The sequence below is a fragment of the Tympanuchus pallidicinctus genome, unplaced genomic scaffold (genome assembly GCF_026119805.1).
Source record: "Tympanuchus pallidicinctus isolate F22 unplaced genomic scaffold, pur_lepc_1.0 scaffold3, whole genome shotgun sequence".
NCBI lineage: Eukaryota > Metazoa > Chordata > Aves > Galliformes > Phasianidae > Tympanuchus > Tympanuchus pallidicinctus.
Window position 1 is genome coordinate 96889712 of NW_026294747.1, and position 21913 is coordinate 96911624.

At 38.3% G+C, this 21913-nt stretch overlaps 1 protein-coding gene across 3 annotated transcripts; it reads right to left on the reverse strand.

The window, feature by feature from the left end:
- Positions 1-259: 259 nt before the first annotated feature.
- AZI2 (5-azacytidine induced 2) lies at positions 260-21444 on the reverse strand. Of its 3 annotated transcripts, none has more exons than XM_052692259.1 (8): positions 21249-21444; positions 13994-14223; positions 13079-13204; positions 12681-12780; positions 11787-11938; positions 8467-8528; positions 5114-5229; positions 260-2123 (listed from the first exon to the last, which is right to left on the reverse strand). In XM_052692259.1, the coding sequence occupies exons 2-8, from the start codon at positions 14216-14218 to the stop codon at positions 1738-1740; spliced, it is 1167 nt and encodes a 388-aa protein (XP_052548219.1). In that variant the 5' UTR covers positions 14219-14223; positions 21249-21444; the 3' UTR covers positions 260-1737. The 3 variants fall into 3 exon arrangements, with proteins under 3 accessions (XP_052548219.1, XP_052548218.1, XP_052548217.1); XM_052692258.1 differs by lacking the exon at positions 21249-21444 and adding an exon at positions 20359-20476 and having other exon boundaries at positions 8467-8522; XM_052692257.1 differs by lacking the exon at positions 21249-21444 and adding an exon at positions 20359-20473.
- Positions 21445-21913: the final 469 nt, after the last annotated feature.

Below are 21913 nucleotides of genomic sequence, written 5' to 3' on the forward strand. Positions count from 1 at the left end.
CTTTTGTTCTATTACTTTCCAAGAGATTGTACTCCCCTGAGTCAGATGTGTTCATTGGTCAGAATAAATTCCAGCATCTGACACCATTTCCATTAATCACAGACAAGCCACTATACGTGAGCAAGATAATAGAAAGATAAAAAAAACAGTATCTGGTGAATGGGAAACATTATTTATGTATGCTGTTCACTAATACAGTAGAAGATATCTGAAAGGCATTCTTTCAACTTTAATAGACAAACTGAAACAGGAGAAGATGGGCATCATGTGAAGCATTTATTCCACAGGGAAGAAAGTGACTGCAGTGACTGGAACTACACAGATCCTGTAGCAATTGCCTAAGTAACACCTTTACAGCCTGTCATTACAATGGTTATGCCATAGTCATAGCTTCCCCATGCTTTTTCAGGCAATTTTAAGTAATTTGCTACTAAACAGCTGTGGAATTATTATTTTTTCCAATCATAGTGATCTTAAGTAGGACCTGTGAAGTTGAATACTTAAATCCCCACACAGATCTGTAAATAACATCTTTAGTACCACCTTCCCACTCATTACAGGTTAAAAGCTTCACGGATCTAAAATACAAAGCATTTTCCTGCACAGTATTGAGTGGTCAAATCATTTACTAAACCTTGTTGTACTAAACTCAGATAAAGAAGCAAAAGTTTCTAAAAAACAAGGCATACATAGTATTTGTCCAAAAACAGTTCTTGGCCTTAAGATGAAACCCGCAAGAAAGTACTAGGACACACAGTCTACAAAGCAGCAGTCATGATCTAGTATCTTCAGTTCTCAATGGAGTACTAAGGATACCAAAGCAATTATCCTATCAACATCTAGTCCAATTAAATTAAGGCTTTATTTCTTTAATATAAGGAAAATTAGTAGCTTTAACAACCACACAAATAAAAAGTCAAGGTTCTGGTGGTGTGCAAAGGAGGCACGGTAAGGATAACTGCCCCGCAAATAGGATGATTCTGTGGCAGGTAGCACTGCGTGCACAGCTCAGGCAGTTTCCCACAGCCACAACACGCAGGGGGAATTGAGCTGTTAGGAATCACTGCGTTCAGCAGTGTTACGTATGATCCTTTTTTAACTCATAATGCCCCAAACTGTGTGACCTAAACAGGATAGCCTACAAGGGATTCTTCCCTTGACACTGTCTCACATAAATACATTTTAACAAAAATCTCACCTTTTTGATGAAAATCACATAAAAAAGCATTTCTAAACCATAGGAGGAAGAAAGTTAATTGAAAGGAGAGAGGGAGATAATTCAATCTTCTTTTAGTGTCTTAACCTGCAAAAAAAAAAAAAAAAAAAAAAAAAAAAAAAAAAGACAAAAACAAGCTCAGAGCTGTTACAGGTTGAACACCACCAAATATCTTCTTGAAAACACACAGATAGCAAACAAATACAGAATGAAATTTTGTTTTATTTCAAGAAGTATTTGCTGTAATCTTTTGGAAACAGATGCCATTTGCAATCAAGGCTGTCTAAGCCCCATGCTAGATTCGTTCACATTATACCATCAGAGCTTTAACTTCAAGGAACTTGCTCCTGATTTACAGCAGAGGAAGACAGGGTTTTCTGTTTTAGAAATAGAATATTTAAAAACAAACAAACAAACAAAAAAACCCACTTCAACCGATTTAAGTACCTCTTCAAAAGTTCAAGCAGTAAGGTGCCTATTCAGAATCATTCTAAAATGCCACAGTTCATTCTAAAAATTGCTTAGTTCTTGTGCAGACAGTTTTGATTACACTGATCCAGGTAATCTGCCGGACAGTTTGACAAAATCTTATTTGTTTCCCAAAACACATTCTCATTAGGTTTTGGAGGACTTGGGAATACCCAGGAATTATCTTCCAGAGAGCTCTTTCCGTAAGAATGGTGTTCCTGAAATGTTTTACCATCAACTGGAATGGGTCTCTCATCTGTCCATGCTTGTAGAATCACCCTTTCAGATGGGATCTCCACATCTCCCGGCAGAGGCGGTGGTGCAGCATTGCAGAGTACTTTATCACTTTGTGAGAGTTTTTTATACACTACCCCAGACATCAAGTTCTGCCTTGTAATATTCTTCAACTCAAGACATTGTACTGGTGCAGAAGAGGCAACTGAAAAAGATTTAAAAAGGTTTTAAAATAACATTGGATTATTTAGAGCATTTTTCATGTACTCTAAAATGTACAACAGTATAGCAGGTATGTTAAAGCCTGGGTTTTCAACAGACAGATTTTCAAATCATCTTTTGATTTAGTAACTACTAATTAAATGTTACAAACCGAATATACTAACTTACTCAGTCAGAGTTTGCAAGATGAATCAGAGATCCTCAAATCACAATGTGTAAATATACCCAACACCAAATCCCATTCCTCACTTCAACACCAGCAGACTGAATAATTTTTTTGACAAGACTGGAATGAATGCTGCAACAGAGGACTTCCATGCACTTGGAAAAATTTACCAGATCCAGAATATTGGTTACGCAGGAGGACACTTCTTCCTACTTTACTGATTCTTTTAACAAGTTGTGTTCTCAGGCTGCCAAGAAACTGAATTCTCCCAATCCATGAAGCAGAAGGAGGAAATACATATTCACAGGTTCCCTGTACTCCAGCATTGTCCGACTTTTGAAAGTAAAGCCACAGACTGCAACATTCAGTCGTCTGAAGTTCCCTGTCAAGCTTTTAATTACATTAAAAAGGGAAGGATTGAAATAGGACAGTGTTTACCTGAAATGAAAGAGCTGCAACAATACACATCTGTCTGTTCAGACAGATGAAAATGCTCAGGTCGTGTTTTTGTAGTGCTACCTCAATGGAGTAGATAATCGATTCCTATAGTTGAAGAAACTCACAGAGAATTTGGAGTAGGAACTGTGATTCGTGTCTTTAGTTCTTGAAGGAACAAAAATAAGAGCCACTATCTTGGTCAAAGTATGCAACTGCAACTTGTCACTAAAAATTAAAGGATGTTACCCAATTTGCAAATGTCAGCCAAAGGCACTTGCCAACAGTAGAGACACTGTATCTGAAAGAGATGGTGATAAATTGGATTTAGCCTCTTCATCCTGCCAGGTCTAAAAGGCCATTCAAATTTCAAATTTAGAAGCTTAAGGAGAATGGAATCTATTGCAGCACATCTCAAGTACTACTACAGTACTTCATCAGTTGAAAAATGGTAGTAATCATGAATCATTTATAGACAAAGTAGGCTTTACTCTCTGAAATATTTACATTAATTTTTCAGATACTTTGGCTGTTTGAAGTGGCACAGCCATATCCAAAATTCTGTAGCATTTTAGCATTACACTATTCCATGAGTGGAATAGTTGGAAAAACTTACTTCTGGTGCTTCCTTAGATTAGGACGAGTCAAAATTAAATATCTGCAGTGTTCAAATTAAAGAGTAGTCTCATAACTGGCAAAAAAAACAGTGATGAGAATCTTTGACAGGGAAGCAAAAACATGGCCACAATGTTTTCCTACACTGCAAGTAGATTACAGAGTATACTGTAGCAGTGACCAACATACCACCTCAGGGCTGGTACCTTTGAGAAGTTCTGTGAAAATCCCTCTACGCTCTCAATTTTGGGATTCCTGAAACACTTGAACAGACACATTACTCAGCAGGGGAGAAACTTCAGTTTTTAATCTTAAATCTGCTCATGTTATACCTACTATCAGGTACTCTCCAAGGCATTGGGCAAAAATAAAGGCTGAGCTTCATGTGCTCTGTAGAAAAGGCCTTTAAAAACACAGCAAAAATCCATCAGCAGAAACACATTTGTTGATGTTAGCTGTTGTTTAGTAGGGAGGCAATTAGAATCTAAATGTTAACATCAAAAACACAGCAATGAACTGTTCTGCACACATTACACACCTTGAAAGATGTCGATCAGTAATAATAAATAATATAAAGCTTCCCTCATCCCTAATATATATTCTAATAGCAGCAAGTGGTTTGCTTATGGTAAAATACCTAGCACTGCAAAGATGTTTTAAGCAAATTCTACCCCTGCTCAGCGTAAGCCGATATTTTTCTACAAATACCTGCATAAGTGAATCTACATTTATGAGCAACGCATACAAAAAAAAGTTCTCATTTCCACTAAAGTTGTCCACCTACTCTTACACACTTCTGAAAACGTTAACAATTTATCAGCCAAGTTCCAGAGAATTATCATTAAACACTGTGGACTACAGATAAGTCAGCCAGCCATTTATCTGGAGGTGACTGGAGGTGAATCCTGTCTTTGGGTCATTGAGCCCAAAGCTGTTTAGAAACAAAAAAGGGATGCTCAAGACTGTCACAAAAGTACTGTAACCAAGTTTAGTTTCTCTGACCAGCATCTTCTGTATTCTGAACACAGTCAATACCACCGCTCAAGCAAGGGAAAAACACTGAGATAATCTAGTAGACTGATAAATCATGCCTCACCAAATAAGAACCTTCCTGTAAAGCATTTGGCTCACGAGAAACATACGCACGAAATAGAAAAAACATCTGATAAACTGCTCACAAAAATTGTTCTCCCCTAAACTGTTCACAAGGCAGCAGAAGACAGTTCTGTACTATCAGTCAGAAAAAGCCACCTTGCACAGCAGTTTGCTAGAAAGTGCAACTTTTCAGAATGCTAACAAAATTATACAAGCATAATAGAATTTCAGTCTATTGAAGTCTAATATGCTGCCAAATTAATACTATATTGGGAAAATGCTGAACTGGGAAAATAAGACAGCAATTGAAATATATATATTTTTAATATGAAGTAGTTGTGGTAAAAGGTCAAATACAAGTAAACTTAACACCTCAGCCTTGTGCACATAAGCAACACTTGACTGAGAAAAAAGCCACAAGGGGAACAGAATACAGAACTGAAGGAAAAACACATCAGCAACACCTTTATGTGTGAAGTTGACCAGTATAAGACAGAAGCAAAAGCAGAAAATGGCTAGGCTGGAACCATAATATAGCCTAGCTTATCAACTTCAATCGATGAGATTCTGATAAGATATGATAGCTAGCTTCTTTTTTAAATGGTACAGCTTGGATCTACGATTTGTTTTTATAAGGTCTGCTACTGCAAACACTGACTTGCCTTTCTTGGTCGCTGTTATGTTTGTTTTCAATTTTCGTAGAACCTCAGTTTGCACTTCAGTCACTAGCTGCAAATTAGACATTTCTCTCTTCAGTTCCCAATATGCTTGCTGCACACTTTCAAAACAAAAAAAAAAAAAAAAATTCAACATTAAATACTTGCCATCTCTGGAGCACTCCCATACTTACTAACATTTCCAAGACTCATTGAATGTTAACTGTTAATTGGTTTTGCCTGATATATATTGCTTATTTTACTACAGCACCAGAATTCAAAAGGAACCAAGCACTTCTGATGATCACCATAAAGTGAACAAACTTTGTATATTATAACCTTTATAAATGCGTACATTAAATGATATATACATCACCTATTAAATGAACACTAAATTGCAGAAGTAGACTATTAACTCTGAATGGCTTTTGACAAATGACCTTACATACCATCATAGTTGTGATTCTGGCCATGTTAAACATTGAATAAGAAATGGATATTGGGGGTTTTTACACAATTAACTTCTGTATAATGATTTCAGACTCAATAACAGAGATACAGAGAATGCACACACACACAGATCAAACTAAAATAATCCAGCAGTGTTTCTGATTCAAGTAACCTAATTTATATAATATACTGCTTTATCAGAAAGGATAAAAATTAGAGATCAATTTCATTATCTGAATAGGAAACAATAGGAAATATTTAGCAACAATAACACTGTTCCAGTGCTGAAATTTAAAATAATTAGCTAGTAAGAAAGTGAAGATGAACAGAAATCCAGAAAATCCATCATTATACTTTAAGAAGTTTAACGAAACCTCACGTCTTTAACTGCAGAATCCTTTTGGCACTGAATGTTTAATAAGAAAAATCACATTTTAAGAAGCACCAAAAATAAGACCAAACATCAGTTATATCAAAACTGACCAATACTTATATTTATACATAAAATTGTTAAGTATACAACAACACCATCTGGAAGGATTTTTCTAACATAAGTTCAGCTCCTTTAAAGAACCTTGCAAAGGGATGACCAAGAACCTCGCTGCAGACTGATTACAAAGAACTTCTACGTGTTTGGATGTTTACCCTGTACTGCCTTCAAACACATAGTATAAACCCTGAACATCATAATTTCTCTTCCTGTATGTGCTTGTGTCTTCTGTCCACTCCTACACTTTATTAGAAAGCAATACTTTTGTTGTTGTTCTTGCTTTTCTTTTAATACAAAGCTAGATTTTTTTAATACACAGCTGAATCTAATCAAGTTGATCTTTTCTTCCCTTCTTTTTTATTATTTTTATTACTAGAGTAAAAGCAAAAGAATGTATGAATTGTGCACCTCTCAGAAACACGTTTCCAATATTTTTCCAGCCTGAAAATGGTAATAATATAATCACCTTAAAAAATTAAAAGATATTATGTAAGATTTTAGAACTACTATATAATTCAGTGTACAGTAAATTAGGTTTGCAAACTAAAAATTTAAAGATGTATTAGATGGCTGCTGACAAATGTGAAATAACCACTTTCCACAATGTTAACAAACTGCAAATACCTTTTTCCCTCATAGACATTGTGATTGCTTGCTACAACAAATGTTTCATATAGGAGTTTTTTTCAGGGTTTTCTCTTCTTTTTTCTTTGCCCTGCAGATTTTCAGATGGACTTATGTATTCCAAAAGCACAACATGCTCATTATGTATATCACATTACAATAAACACTATGCTGCACATATGCAAAATCTGACAGCTGTCACCTGAATGTGACTTCTTGAAATAAATTTTCTTTGTAGGAACAAAGAGAGAACCTTGAGAATTTTACCTTGAACTAACACCTTTTTTCAGACATGTAAGACTATGAAGCTCCAGCAGAAACCACAAGAGAAAGTGAGAGTGCAAATGGCACAGTGTGTACAGTGTTATCATAATTTCACCAGAGAACATATGAAAGAAATATCTACAGATACACTACAGTGTTCTTTCTCAGTGACTGATTTCCTCTCTCATCTCTTCAGTAGCCCAGTAAGCAAGATGATATTCTTCTGAACAGCCTGACATTAGGAGGGAACACTCTACCCTCTTGTGGAAAACTAGGGAAGTACATGAATAGGCATAAGTGGGTATAAGAGATGGAGGTAATATGTCATTTATTTGAGGCAGAATATCGGGAAACTTCCAGGCAGTCATTTGTTTGTTTGCATAAAGGGTATTACCACGTCCACTTCTGGACTCCTCGGTTCCAGAAAGACAGGGAACTTCCAGAGAGAGGACCACAAAAATGGTGCGAGGTCTGGAGCATGTCCCATATTAGGAATGGCTGAGAGACGTGGGACTGTTTAGACTGGTGGAGACTGATGTGACATCTTATCTATGCTCATAAATATCTAAAGAGCAGAAGACAAGAGACTGGGGCCATGCTCTTTCCAGCAGTACAAGGGTCCAGCAGCAGAACAAGGGCCAATGGGCACAAACTGGAACATGGGAAGTTCCATACAAACAAGGAAAAACTTCCTTACTGTGAGAATGACAGAGCATTGGAACAGGCTGCCCAGAGAGGATGTGGAGACTCTTTCTGTGGAGATACTCAAAAACCACCTGTGTAACCTATTCTAGGGAACCTGTTTTAGCAGCAGGAGTTGGAGTCTCCAGAGGTCTCTTTCAATCCCTATGATTCAGATTCTGTGATATATTTACTTTCCAATATGGCACACACACTGAACACAGTATAACAGAGGACACTATCATAAGCACAAATTTTCCTTATTTAAATGGCTGTAAAATAAGAACAATGCTTTCTATTACATTAGCAATTACCAGAAAAGCTGCCATTTCTTTTTGTGTAGCTCACATAATGGCACCTCAGTTAAAAAAATTCTTTAACATGGCTCCTAATAGAAATATACATTCCAGTACTAAGCAAGAAATTTAAAGCCACCACACAAGCAAACACAGAAACTTCCTCATACAGAGAATGAAGAAATTCTTGAAAAATGAAATGAGACTTGGAAAATAATCTACCAACTCCTCAACTGAACAAATCATTAAAAAGTCGAGTTTTAAATCCAAGAGTTTTATCTCCCTCAAGAGAAATTTTCATTTCACGAGAGTCTGAAGATGTAAATATTTTCATCATTCTAGACTTCATAGACAACATTCACTCTTCACAGGCAGTGAGGGGGAAAAAAAAAAAAAAGACAATGGTTTTTCTAAACGAGTATTGCCTGGACTTTAAATTAGATTATATTGTTTGAATTAACACATTTGAAGAGGCTGTAAGGCTATCTACTCACTCATTTAACTGTCTCTCAGTAAACTAAATATGAAACATGAAAGCCACTTCATTTTCATACCTCTGAATAGCTTGCCTTTGAAGAATGTCTCCATTTAATGGATTTTCATCTTGGTCCTGGTCCTGCATAACAGAATGAAGAAAGGAAAGAAAATTAACAGATGAGCTCAAATCTATTGGAAAATACTGCAATAAATCTACAAGTTAGCTAATATTAAACATCACAAGTAGTTTTCATTTGTGTTGGCTACAGCAATTGTCAAAGCAAGCATAAAGAGTTTTACTAAGAATTTCCACTTAAAATGCCTAAACAATCTACTTATGTGACAGCATTCCTCATTCATGACTGCATGAATTCATTAATAAAACAGCAAAGGTAATCTTACAACACGCTGATTCTATATGACTAGACAAAAAGCTTCAAATCAGCTACCACTATACTTTCAGTATTCACTGTTACAGCTGAGTCCTTGGATTTGTGCTTTGAAGAGAAAGACTTGACAAAAAAAAACTTGATTTCCAAAGAGTCTGCTGTATAGATATAAGAACAGTTATTAGTTTTCTTTCCTTGCATTTATATAAAAAGACCTTGAAATCAGAGCAAACTCTTTCAGTGTAGATTTAGTTCCACACATTACTTTTACCATAAAACACAGTTTATCCCTGAAGTCTGAGACTGCTTAAAGTTATAACACAAATTCACGGTCCTGGTCTCTAGGTGTCACTGACTGAGCAAGGGCGGCTGATGATCTCCAGGGGTCCTGCCCAGCCTCACCACTGCTTTGATCTGTGATACAAGCAGCCTCGTGGAAGTTAACAGGAGTGTTTAACAAATCAAACATGCGTCTTGCTTCATCAGTTATGCTTCTATTAGATCCTCATCTGAGATGAGTTCTCACTCAAACCCCTTTTCTTCACATTCCCTTTCTACTATTCCTTCTAGCCAAAGCTGTAATGAATCTGGCACCAGTTACTGTGGTTTTATTTGTCCATTAAAACTTCAAGAAACTCATCAATATAACATACAACGCATTGCATCAACCACAATGCAAAACCTGAATGAGAATATTTACACAGAAAAAATATAGGAAGTATAACTACTTTGAAAAGAAAGCATCTGAAAGTGCTAATGAATTAAAACACTAAAAAGGAAAGTAGCACCTCACTTTGAAAAAAATGCTGACCTGTGATTACCATTTTATTTCTGTATTTCCCCAGAGAATTTCCCCTCTCCCTGCTTCTAAAGACTTTCTTACTGCTCATTAGAGATTCTATGCCAAAAACTCAGTTTTTGAAAACTATATTACTACATTTATACTATGTTACCTACATTTGAAAACGTTTTGGTTTCTATATTAAGTAGTTAAAAGGATTGAGTAGAAATGATATTAAAAGAGAGAGATTTTTCCTTCTGTTTATTCTCTAAAACAAAAGCTGCTAGCATAAGCATTATTTCAGAGTTATGTCTAGTATTCCTCACAAATGCTGTTTTACTCTGTTCATTCCAGGAACATTAATTCTTACACTGAAATCTACAATCTTCATTGCTATAAAACTACCTGAGGACATTAAAAGCGCACAGAAATTTAAGTACACCTTCTGAACTTACAAGTTACTGATAAATATCTAAAATAATGCCAGATTTAGGTGAAAACAACCAACAGCAATGAAGATTAACAAAACACCTTGCATACCTTCCACATAATGTTTTACCCCCACCTAGTGGAACAAACAGACTAAAACTGAGACAACTGGTGTATGTATGCATCTGTGTAAGCTGCTGATGGCAGCAGATCTTCAGAGACTTGTTCTGATGAGAATCCAGTGCTCCAACTATACGTGCTTTGAGGGCAGCAAGGGAGAAGGACATTAATTGAATCTAGCTATGCCTCGTCTTTGAATACCCAGAAGTTGGGGTGCATCTTCTTAGTTTCATCAAAAAGGAATCTAATTCCCATACTCCAGGCTGCTCCACAATGGAGCAACAGAAGGCAGTGATGATTAGGAGATTTGCTTCAGAAGTAAATTTCTGTAGTAATGTACATGTGCCCATGAGAAAAAGAGCTAAAGAAACATTTCCACATTAACACAAATCCTATTGGAAAGCAGGATAATGGCCATGCAAGGATTCTGCTTCTAAGTCCCATGTACCGTGAACACGTCTCAAAAATACCATGTGAAACAAAATTTCGTAATCATTTCTGATCACAGAGTCTAAATAAGCCAGCCTCTTGAAACAATCACATTTAACTCCTTTAAATCTATTGTATATGTTCATTGTGACTGCAGAGTCCTAGAGACTACCACTATAAAATGTAAAGTATTAAGTATGCACCAGTTTTAGTGTTTTTGAATTATTTTCTTTATTGTATTTTATTACTGTTAGGGTAACTCAGTGTTTCTTTTTGAGATCCTAACCACATCTACATGATGCAGTGATTTCCTCACAACAGCTACCTGCCCATAAAACAGGGGAGAAGAACATCAAAGAGGCAGTGGCAAAATTCTGAAAACCTGTATTTTATTTCAAGTCCTGATGGAAAATGTACTGGTAAAAAATTTTATTTTGCCATTTTCTCCAAACAATCCCTCTTCCACAACCATTCCCCTCCTCTCCTTTTTACTGTAGTCCTTTTTACTGTTCATAAGACGAACGGGAGTGAACAAGAGAGGGAAAGAGCAGACACTGATGCTTATCTTTAACTGTATTTGCTATTTGCCTTTTCTGTCTCAGATCTTTCCTTAATTTTCTTATGCAAACTATCAACTCCACCCCATTAGTTCCTGCTTTATCATCTTAAATTCATCATCCTATCTTAGGCTTAACAAATCTTTGCCTCCATGTCTGAATGAGTTCTTAGGTATAAGACAAAGCAACTGAACAGTTTCACTGGTTCTCTCACTTTTCAGCTACTTGCACAACCAGTTCCATTCTCTTCTAGTACTTTAGATTTTCAAGTTCTTTCAATTCTTAATTTTCTTCAGGCACTATGACAGTCTCCTCTAGCCTCAGACATTCAGATCCTATTGTGCCCTCTATTTCACCACTCTTATGGACAACTCAAGGTAAGACCTCCAGCTACCAAATCCAGGTCTCACCTGTAACCTCATCCAGGGCAATCAGCTTACAGTGTCAGCTTTGTCCCCTGTAACTGTGAAAGACTGGGCTCAATTACCCTTGAAGATACGCCAGACCTAAAAGAATATTCAGCAAGCTGAGACTTCCTCATGCAGACAGAGCCTTAAATTATTTCATGTGCTAGGGATGAGATTCTTTTCTTCTATTTATTTACCTTTTATTTTGCTTGAAAAGGGTTTTCAAAGTAATGCTGTAATGAAATCAAAACTATTCATACAAAAAATATTTAAAAATGGAAGTACCTTCTGTTTATATTTCTCCAATTCCTTTCTGAGACTATTGCACTCTTGCTTGAGGTTCTCTAGATCCTGTTCCAGACTGTGCACTTTCAGGTCACTGTTCAGCTTCTCTATTTCCCAGCTGGTCTGAGTACAACAATTCAGACTTTTCATAACTGAAAAGAAAAAAAAGAAAGACAAAATTAGATTTTAGTCCCAGTTCAAGAACTCCCATAAACATACGGTTTCACCTCAACCAGTCCATACCTTGTGTGACAGCCTAATCCTGGCAAATATAAAGATCAGTTAACGACAAAAATATATGGTATATACCAACTTACACACTTCTTCCAATGCTTTGAAAACATGAGCCTCTTCTCCTCCTGTTTATACTGTTGCACAATTTACCCATGTTTTTTTTCCCAAGTTTGCATCTCAAGAAATTCCGAATAGAAAAAACAAAAGATGCAATCAAAAGAAAAGGAGAGTGTAGAAATTAGATAAGTCTTCATTAGACAGAAATAATATCAGGTAGTTACTATTAAGAAGCAAGCTAGCATGATCCTAGCATCTCACCAGTCTTAGATGGCTAGTTAGAGAAGGCAGAACAGAAAGAAAACCCCCAGTGTTCAACTGCATAAAATCATGCAGTGGAAGTAGCACATCACATGCTTGGAAAGTAATGCAATTTAAGCACTGTAATACTGGCCAAAATAGCCTCAGGTCTTTACCATGGAGCCCCTTGTCACCCCATAATTTAACATGCATGTCATCATTTACAAGACAACACAAACTCAAAGTACAGCATTTCACCTTCTTTACCTAACCACTATAGAGAATTAAAATTCTTAATGCCCTTAGTTTGTAATATAATCACTAAAAATAGTCAGCGTATACCAAGACAGAGTAACTGAGTACCTTGCTGTGTTTCCACTTCAGTTTTTAGTTGTAAGAGCTCTACTTCTTTGGACTGCAACTGTTCATTTAAGTTTTTCAAGGATTCTGCAGTTTCTTTCATCTATTTTCAGAAAAGAAAACATAGAGAAAGTTTTCTTCTATCATGTCTGACAATTCAACTTTTTTTTTTTCTAGATATCAAATAAATACTGCTTTGATTTTTTTTGTCTAGCCCTGTATGAAAATAAAGATACTTAAGAGTATTAATTCTCCAACATATAGCATCACCAAGTATACATCTGAAAAAGTGATAAAACAACTACCTCAGATAATCAGCAGATAAAAATTCATTCCACAGATAACATCTACAAACTATGTTGTATTCACCTATGTTTAGATCCTTACTTAAAAAGACGTACCACTTTATCCAGTTTGCTTTTCAGATTATCTCTGTCAATGCAGGCCTCTCGGTAGGCTTGGTACGCCCTGTTGACTTGTTCACGTCCAACTGAACTGCATTCCTCCTCCAGACGAGAGCCAAGCAACTGCAAGTTTAAGATGAGATGAGAAATAAAAGTTTTTATTATTAGACATTAAAAAAACCCCAGAAAACCCCAAAATTCAGTAATTGCATTTTTAAGATTAGAAATTACTGGAATAACTTGATATGGATGATTTTTACTTATTTATTTTTCTAATGTGAAAGCACACCAAAAGCCATCCATGAACTTTGGTATCTTGAGCCATACATAGTGCCTGCTAGCTCACTGCTACGTACTGAAAGCACTCCACAAGTCACGATTACTGATACTGACAATTCCTTAACCATATTTTTTCCAAGTTCAAATCACACCTGCTTGTGTAGAAGGCTCTTGTTTTGACTATCACACTATCATTTCGTTTCTCCTGTGCATATGTTATAAAAGTATCCAGGCATTTGAAAGCATTCAATATAACTGCCACAGATGTTCATGAAGGATTCATAAATATTTCCTTAAAAATTAAGAGCTTTATAAGACAAACACAAAACCAAAACCTTGAGTATTTCCTCTTCTAGGTCTTAATTTAAAGAAAGAATGAGAAACCAAATCATAAGAATAGCGCATCTCTGCCCTTCACTTTTGTACTGGCCCTCAAAAGTACACTTTCTACTCATTTTGCCCTTTACTCATTTTTCCCTGCCCCCTGAAAAAGTATTTCCAAATATAGGCATTCATATAGAATATGTACCTTACCAAACCTTCTGACTTTCTGTACCCTTTGAAATTTGAAACTCAGAAAGGTTAACAGCCCATTTGTTTCTGGGTAAAGACAGTAATTGCCTTTCTTCTTACCTTCTCTTCTAGAATTCTCACTCTTTTCTTTAGAAAGGAATTCTCCTTCTCTGTCTCCTTTAGCCGCTTCTTGATATCTTCATATGCAGTGACAAGTGCGAAGTGTGAAGCAACAGACTCATCCCCACTGTAAGCTGAAACAGGAATCTCCCCATCTCTCTTATGACTGTTGTCTGCTTTTTCATGATTCAAAATACAGATGTCATCCTCCACCAACTCCTCCATGACACCTGTTTAAAAAGATGGATGTGAGTAAAATTTTCACTGAGACAAATTCATCTCGAGTCTCACCTCAATCCTACAGAAAATCTTGAGACCCATTTTATATCTTATAATTTTAGAAAAAAATCTTTCACTGTTACTTTACACAAATATTTTGAGCATTCATCAGATTTACGACCTTCTCATTTTTATTAAAATGTAACATCATCCATTAAACTTTGTTAACAAATATAAAAAAAAAGCAATGTCTCACCAGAGCTTTTGCACGCTAGTATTGAACTATAGTATAAGGTTACAGTTATAGGAAATCAATTATGCTTCTTGGGAACAGGCACACCAAAAGGAAGGTATCAAGTTAGATCTGTTCTTGAATGCAAGTATTCATTCTCTTCCCAAGTTTTATAATACAACTGCAATGTGTGAATTAAAGCATACATAGTGGCATGATTTATCTCAACATTTGTGTAAAAAAAACTGGCAGCCATCACTAGGCAAAGCCACCTGGATGACAAATACTAAATAATCATTACACTGAGCTTTCGTTACACATACTGTGCTATCTTAGACTCCAGGCTTTAAGGCAGAAGTCCCAACAGCATTTCCCTTCATGTTACTCGTTATCATAAACAAGTTCAAAGCCACTCAATACACTCAATACTGATTTGGTTACCAAGATTCCTTGCCTTTACGTGCCATATTAATGAACACCATACAGTATTTGAGCGCATTTCCCCCAACCCTTAAGCAAATTAAGGATGTTAATAGCATCAAAAGTAACTTCCTTCGCTCTCCCAAACATATCCTTTGGTTCCTGATTACATAGCAAGCTAACATAAATGATGGAATGAAAGAAATGAACATAATGAAACCAGCTGGTTTATTCTAAAAGAGCAAGCCTTCCAAATAAGTCATAAACTCAGCATATACAAATATTTTATAAATCCAAGCATGCCTTTCAACAGTGCCCACCAGAAGAACCAGTTACACTGATCTTCACTTAAGAGATCTCATTTAGCTTACAGTATTACTGAACTCTAGACTTCTAATACTCCTCTCTAAACTGGTGCAGAAAGCTATTTGCAGTACAGATAATCAAACCCCACAGCAATCAAAGGAGTTTAAAACACATGCTCTTGTACAACAGTGCATAAATTTAACATTTCAGAAAGAGCTGCTACAGACATTTTTGACTGCTCTTATGACATGCTAAGAGAAAACAAAGCCTCCACCAAACAGAAGTTCCCCTATGAGACTGGGAAAGACAATTTCTTCCATCCTCTTAGAGATCAGACAACGCGTAAATTTGAGGGGAGAGAGGCAGCACACACTGCACATGCTTAAATGCATGAAGTCGAATATTCAGAAGGAACAGTGGGATTTTTAGACCATTAACTTCAATTAATAAACAGGCTTTATCACAAAACACGCTTCTTTGGACTGGAAGTTCAACAGCTGCAGTCAAGAATGGAAACTCACCAGATATTCACAATGTACTTCAACAGAAACGGTGAAAAATGAAAGTATCCATAATATCCACAGTTCGTATCTTACTGCTACGGTGACAAAAAAGTGCAGTTGTTCCAGCTTTACAAGGCATACAATGAAGTCAGCACTGCAGTCATGCCAACAACATGAAGACATGAAAGAAGTTGCAGTAGGAACTTATAACAGCACTGCTAAACGTATCTAAATAAATTATCAAAGCCTAATTATAAAACAAACTAAGAAAAGTGCATTTCTGAAAAAACAAAAAACCCACACAAAAGAAATCCCAAAGTTATTTTTCCTGTGTCTACTAAGCTCGTATTCAAAGGACAACAAGATACAAGCTCATACAAGAATAAACCTGGCTATTAAACAGTAAGATGAGTAGTTCTGTAAAGGTCACTGTAAAACTCTTCACACAACTTTGCTGTGCTGTCACAGGGAAAGAAGAAAATTGGAGAAAAAGTTCTCTTAGTGTTTAATCAGTGGAGAGAAATCCTTAAAAACAAAACTTAATACAAATGGGATTATGTATGTAGGAAATCCCTCTCCTTAGCCTTTCATTCTGTTGTTTAAATATAGGAATCAAAATTTGGTTTCCCCGCTATTATACTACATTATTTACAAAATATGAACTGCAGGAGGGTAACAGAAGAGCCTCTGACACACTACATGTCATTAGGTTATTCCACAAGTGAGGGCTCCCCACATCTGCAGGGCAGAGCAGCTCGCTGAGTGGCAGCACAGACCTCTGCCTTTTATTCTGTTTGGTTTCTCCAGCCCAAAGCTACACATGTATGCACTGCTGCAAATGCCACACAGCTGTCACCCCAAAGCACTTGAGTGAATTTGGAGCTGTCTGGAATTCCAGTGCACGAGATAATCTGCAGTATGGTAAACAATAAACACGGGAGATTTCCCACTAAAATATTTAAAGTAATATGCAATATCAAGCTATTAATGTTTATGATTAGAATTTATGTCCATCTCAGCCTACTTAAAGGAACTTTACAATCCCAATTACAGCTTCAGGATTTAACATGTTCAATATTTTGAGAATAAGAACCTTTTCCCATTTCTTACTAATAGCAGGCAGAATTGCAGCTCTTCTCTTTGTAGAGCTTTACAAATATTAGTCATCAACACCATGGGAGGTAGTTAAATATAAAACATGTTTTATATATGAAGAACACCATTTAAATGAATTTCAGGATGCAAAGGCTCTAATAGCAAGCAGAGCACTGCACGGACTCTGTAGTTCGAAACCCCAACCTCATACTTGGAACTGGAGGAGAAACAGTAAAAGCAGGATTACATGAAATTCTTCCTAGTTTCAACAGATTCCCATTTTGTGCTTTGAAGAAGAACAGAATGGTTTCCAAACTATCTCCAAATGTCAAATGAAAGAAAATTAAAGATGGTATTTTCCTGATGTCTTTTCCTAGGCCACTGGGAGTCTGAACTGTTCTACTCCATCTACCTCTCAGACTTGAGGAGTTTGGCTGCACAGTGGCATTATAGGAACAGACTCCAGATTTTGTACTGTATATATACATACTACAGTATAGACTATACTGCTGTACTGGTTTACCCTGCCTCATATAGAAGGGTGTGTTTGTGCACATAGGCATAAAAAATAGAACACTTAATTCAACAGATATATTTGATCCACAGAAACCCTGAACGAGTGTGTTGCAGCCCCTACTTTAATTTCAGGAAGGTTAGTAATGTTTTTCTTTTTGAAAGAATTCCCAGCAAAAAGAACTGCAGAATTCCCGCAGTTAGCACCAAAACTCAACACAGTACGTGATAGGCTTAAACAAGCAAGACTTCCACTCCCCTGAGCATAGAATCACAGAACACTCGGAGTTGGAAGGGACCCAAGGGGATCATGAAGTCCAACTTCTGACACCGCAAAGGATCACCCAAAGTGATCAACATTCTGCAGGAAAATGGCACATAAGGACAAAATGAAATGTTTTAATCCTCTTCTGAAGTTTTGTTTGCAGAAGAAAACCCTATGAAACCACTTCCAAGGCTTCCTGAAACAGTAGCTGTCAAGAGTGGACACTCGCAATCTAGTAACAGTCTACTAATGCTAACGTATCATAACAGGGAAGGAAGACAAAATAATGAAAGCTCAATAATGAAAATGAGCAAGAATCAATTTGCTCTTGCAGAATGTTAACTATGAAAATACATTAAGTATAGGTCATAATAAAAACACCAAAAATAAGAAGAGTAAGGACAATCACAATAATAACACATCAAATAGGGCTAAAATAAATGGAAATATAAGTATGGTGTATTCACAGTACTAATTAAGTGGATTAGCTTTCTCTCTGTAACAGAGGAAGAAATAATGCAGTATAAATCACAGAATGGCTTGGGTCAGAAGGGACCTTAAATCTCACTCAGTTCCAACTCCCTTCCATAGGCAGAGCTGCCTATCCATCAGATCAGGCATCCATCATTTCACATCTGAGAGCTCAAGTTCTCTGCAATTTCAGTCCTGAATATTCTGCTCTGCAGAAACAGGGTTTTTTTTTTTAAAAAAAAAAAAAACACAGACACTTGCTTCAATTTTAAAACAAAACCTTTGCATATACATGTCCCAGTAGCTGCTAGCTTTGGGCACTGCTTATCCTTCTGTATGGGCAAAGTCCACAGCCCTCCACGAGAATTCATGCTGACAAGGAGTCAGCTCTGCAGTTTCAGCACACTCAATGCTCTTCACAACCACGTCAGCTAAGTGAGACCTCCCAATTACTTTCACTTTGCTGCCTTCAGGAAATGCAGTTATCGTCTGTACACTCTCAAACCAGATCACTGTAGTTTGCCTGTCATGAAATCTGCCTGATCTCGAGCATACACCCAGATTTCCTCAGGAACAACAAGAAATTTTTTCAAATCTCAAGTTTTCCACAATAAACAGTCACCTACTCTCACAAGAGCAAGAGAAATAACAAAAAGCCTATTTTATAACAACAGCACTCACTCCATAAATTTTACTTTCTCTTAGTCATAGAATCCATAGAGTTGGAAGAGCCTCAGAAGGTCATGTATCCCAATTCCCCTGCAATGAACAGGGACACGCACAGGTAGATCAGGTTGCCCAGGGTCTGATCCAGCCTCACTTTGAAAGTCTCCAGGGACAGGGCATCAACAGCATCACTGGGCAACCTCTTTCAGTGTCTCATCACTCTCACTGAAAAGAGATTTTTCCTTATATCTAACCTAAATCTATCTACCTTCTTTGAGCTTGAAGCCACTTCCCTTATTCCATCACCGCATATCCTACTAAAGATCCCGTCCCCTTCTTTCTTACAGCCCTTCTTTAGATGCGGCAAGGCCGCTCTCAGGTCACCTCACAGCCTTCTCTTCTCCAGGCTGAACAGCCCCAGCTCTCTCAGCCTGTCCTTGTAAGGGAGGTGTTCCATTCTGTGGCTCACTTCTGTGGCCCTACTCTGGACGCACTCCAACAGGTCCACACCTCTCCTGTACTGAAGACTCCACATCTGGATGCAATATAGTTTTCAGCTGGCATTATCTTCACTGCTAATTTGCAGGTGCTATACACCCTCACCATAACGTATTCACTTCACCTTTTCATGAACACCATCCCTCCCCATTTTCCCTGTCAACTATCAGAAAAGGAAAAGAAAATGGAGTTGTATTCTAATATTATCCTCTGACATTTGAGGCCATTCCATCATATAATCCTGTCTATTAAACAATCAGATTAATCTTGAAATTCACCAGAAGCAACAGCGCCAGAAAGGGCAATGTGCGTTTTGGCTGTTGAACTTTTCTAGCACCAAACACAGTACATTGAAAGGTTACTGAGAGAATTGTATGTTCTCACACTATCATCTATTATTTTAACAGACATTTTTTGGTGTTCCTTCCTTCCCATTTAAAAATGTTTATAGGAAACAAACACACCAACATCTTGGTAAACTAAGAATGTTGCTTTTTTTGGTTGTTGTTTGGTCTATTTGCTTTTGCTTTCCAAAACTGTCACCTTTTGTAAAGCATGAGCACTAGCGCCCAATCGTAAGTTCCCTCCTGCTCAATTGAACTGTCAGATAAATTCATACTCGGTTAGTTCACACATTCAGAGATAAGATATTGAGAAAGCCCTGTGTAACAGCATTAACTAAACCAGAAGCACCCCACCTGCTGCAGCAATAAAAAGAAGAGTTCAACTGAATTGCACTGACAGCCCTTGGTCATCCTGTAATTCACTAACATTTTCAGGTTTACGTTTCATTACGTTTACCTTGAACAACCATGATCATCTGAATACAGTTTGCTAACAGGAAGTTGTAAGTGGATGACTTTCAACATTCAAGTTACTTATACTTCCCTTCCCAAACATCATTTTTTCTTCCATGAATCTGTTGTCACATCTTATCATCACCAACTATTTTCTATAGTAAGAATGACATGTGACTATTAATGGCCTAACACTGCCTTCAGATGATGAAAGCAGTCATCCCACTCTGCTCTGTGCAGCCTCATCTGAAGCACTGGTTACTGGTTTGGTCATCACAATATACAAAAGACAAAACTATTGGACATCATCTCAGGAGCTAAATGTAGTACTAGTAGATTTGTTCTGATTTCTCTGAAAACAAATTGTGGCATACACATACCAATAAATGGCATTGCTAGCAGTAGTAGCACACCAATATCCAGGAAATTAAATGTTTCTCTTAGTCCACAGAAATCTCTGTCTCAGGGGAGCAGCTGACCTCCAAAGCCCAGAGAAGACTGCTATAACATTCTGTCCTCACTCTGCCTTTTCCAGAATTGGCTCCTTGTATGCTGATGTCACTGCACACACACAGTGTGGGACACAAAAGGAAACAAGTGTTCTCCAAGAAATGCCAAAGCTCTGCTCACTGGACAGCTTTCAGCCTGACCTGCTCACCACACCCACAGGCTGCTGGAATCACAGAAGCATAGAATGGCTTGTGCTGGAAGGGACCTCAAGGACCTCAAAGATCCAAGCCCCCTGGCCCAGGCAGGGCTGCTGAGCTGTAGATCAAGCACTTCACTTGGTCACGGCCCCTTCAGGCCTGGCGTGGAAAAGTGACTTGTTTAAGAAGGTTAATTTCCCTGCCAGGTGAAGCATGAGGAATTTAAGCTGTAATTTCTCCACAGTTGACAGTGTTACGTGCTGCTACACCATTACACTCAGTACGAACAAAGCCACAGAACGGCTGGGGTTGGAAGGGACCTTAAAGCCGATCCAGCCCCAACCCCCATCCCGCGTGCAGGGACGTCCCATCACACGAGGATGCCCAGGGCCCCGTGCAACCCATCGTCACAACCACCCACCCGGCTTTGCAGGCAGCTGTCTGACAAGCTTTAACGCCGACCCGAGGCCGACTCCCACCTCCCTGTGGCTCCGGGCAGCCCAGTCTGGTGGTTGGCGACCCTGTATATGGCAAGGGGTTGAAACTGTATGACCGTCGTTGTCCTTTCCAACCCAGGCGATTCCATGCTTCCCCCCGAGGAGCCCTTCCTCCCCAGCACCAACCTCTCCGGTCCCCGCTCGGGCAAGCCAGGCGGTCAGCAGCGGCCGCTCAGCTCGGCGGAGGGGCAGCGCGGGCCGTCGCGCTCTCCGCTCGGGTTCCCTCGTGCTCCCATCGCTTTCGCTCGCCGTCCCGGCCCGGCCGTAATGCCGGCCTCCGCCACCGCGGGGAAGTCCCGGAGCGCGACCAGGAAGTCAACACACGCGTCACGTGACGCGGGAGCCGGCCCCGGAAGCAGACGGGCTGGAGGTGTGCGGGAGGACCGCAAGCCCGGCCTGCAGCTGGGGCGCGGAGCGCGCCGTACAGGGCGCTGCCGGACCGCCGGTGCGGTGCCTCGGGTGGTTTGGTTTCTTATGCTTGACAGCCAGTCGGCGGGAATGTTGGCGTGAAAGAAATGAACGTGATGGAGCTAGCTGGTGTTGAAGGGAAAAGTGATTTCAACAGAGAGCAGAGCTCTGCACGACAGACACAGGCCTCTGTGGGAAAAAAGCCACACCCACAACTACTGCCTCTGTGTATTTGCTCTTTAAATGCCTAGATGTCCTTATTAGACTAGGATATTTGCTAGTATTCTTCTTAGTATGCTTAGCAGTACTAAGAAGCAAAGAAATCAGCAGTCTGGGAACTCTGTGGGTCACATTTATCTTCCTGTTCCTAGCAGTCAAAAAGG

Bases quoted from the DNA above. Each gene is read 5' to 3' on its own strand.
- AZI2 (XM_052692257.1), bottom strand. The intron at 13,205-13,993 runs GTAAGAAGAAAG...TTAAACTTGCAG, and splicing joins TGAGAATTCTAGAAGAGAAG to TTGCTTGGCTCTCGTCTGGA. The intron at 5,230-8,466 runs GTATGAAAATGA...TTGTTTTGAAAG, and splicing joins CAAAGGCAAGCTATTCAGAG to TGTGCAGCAAGCATATTGGG.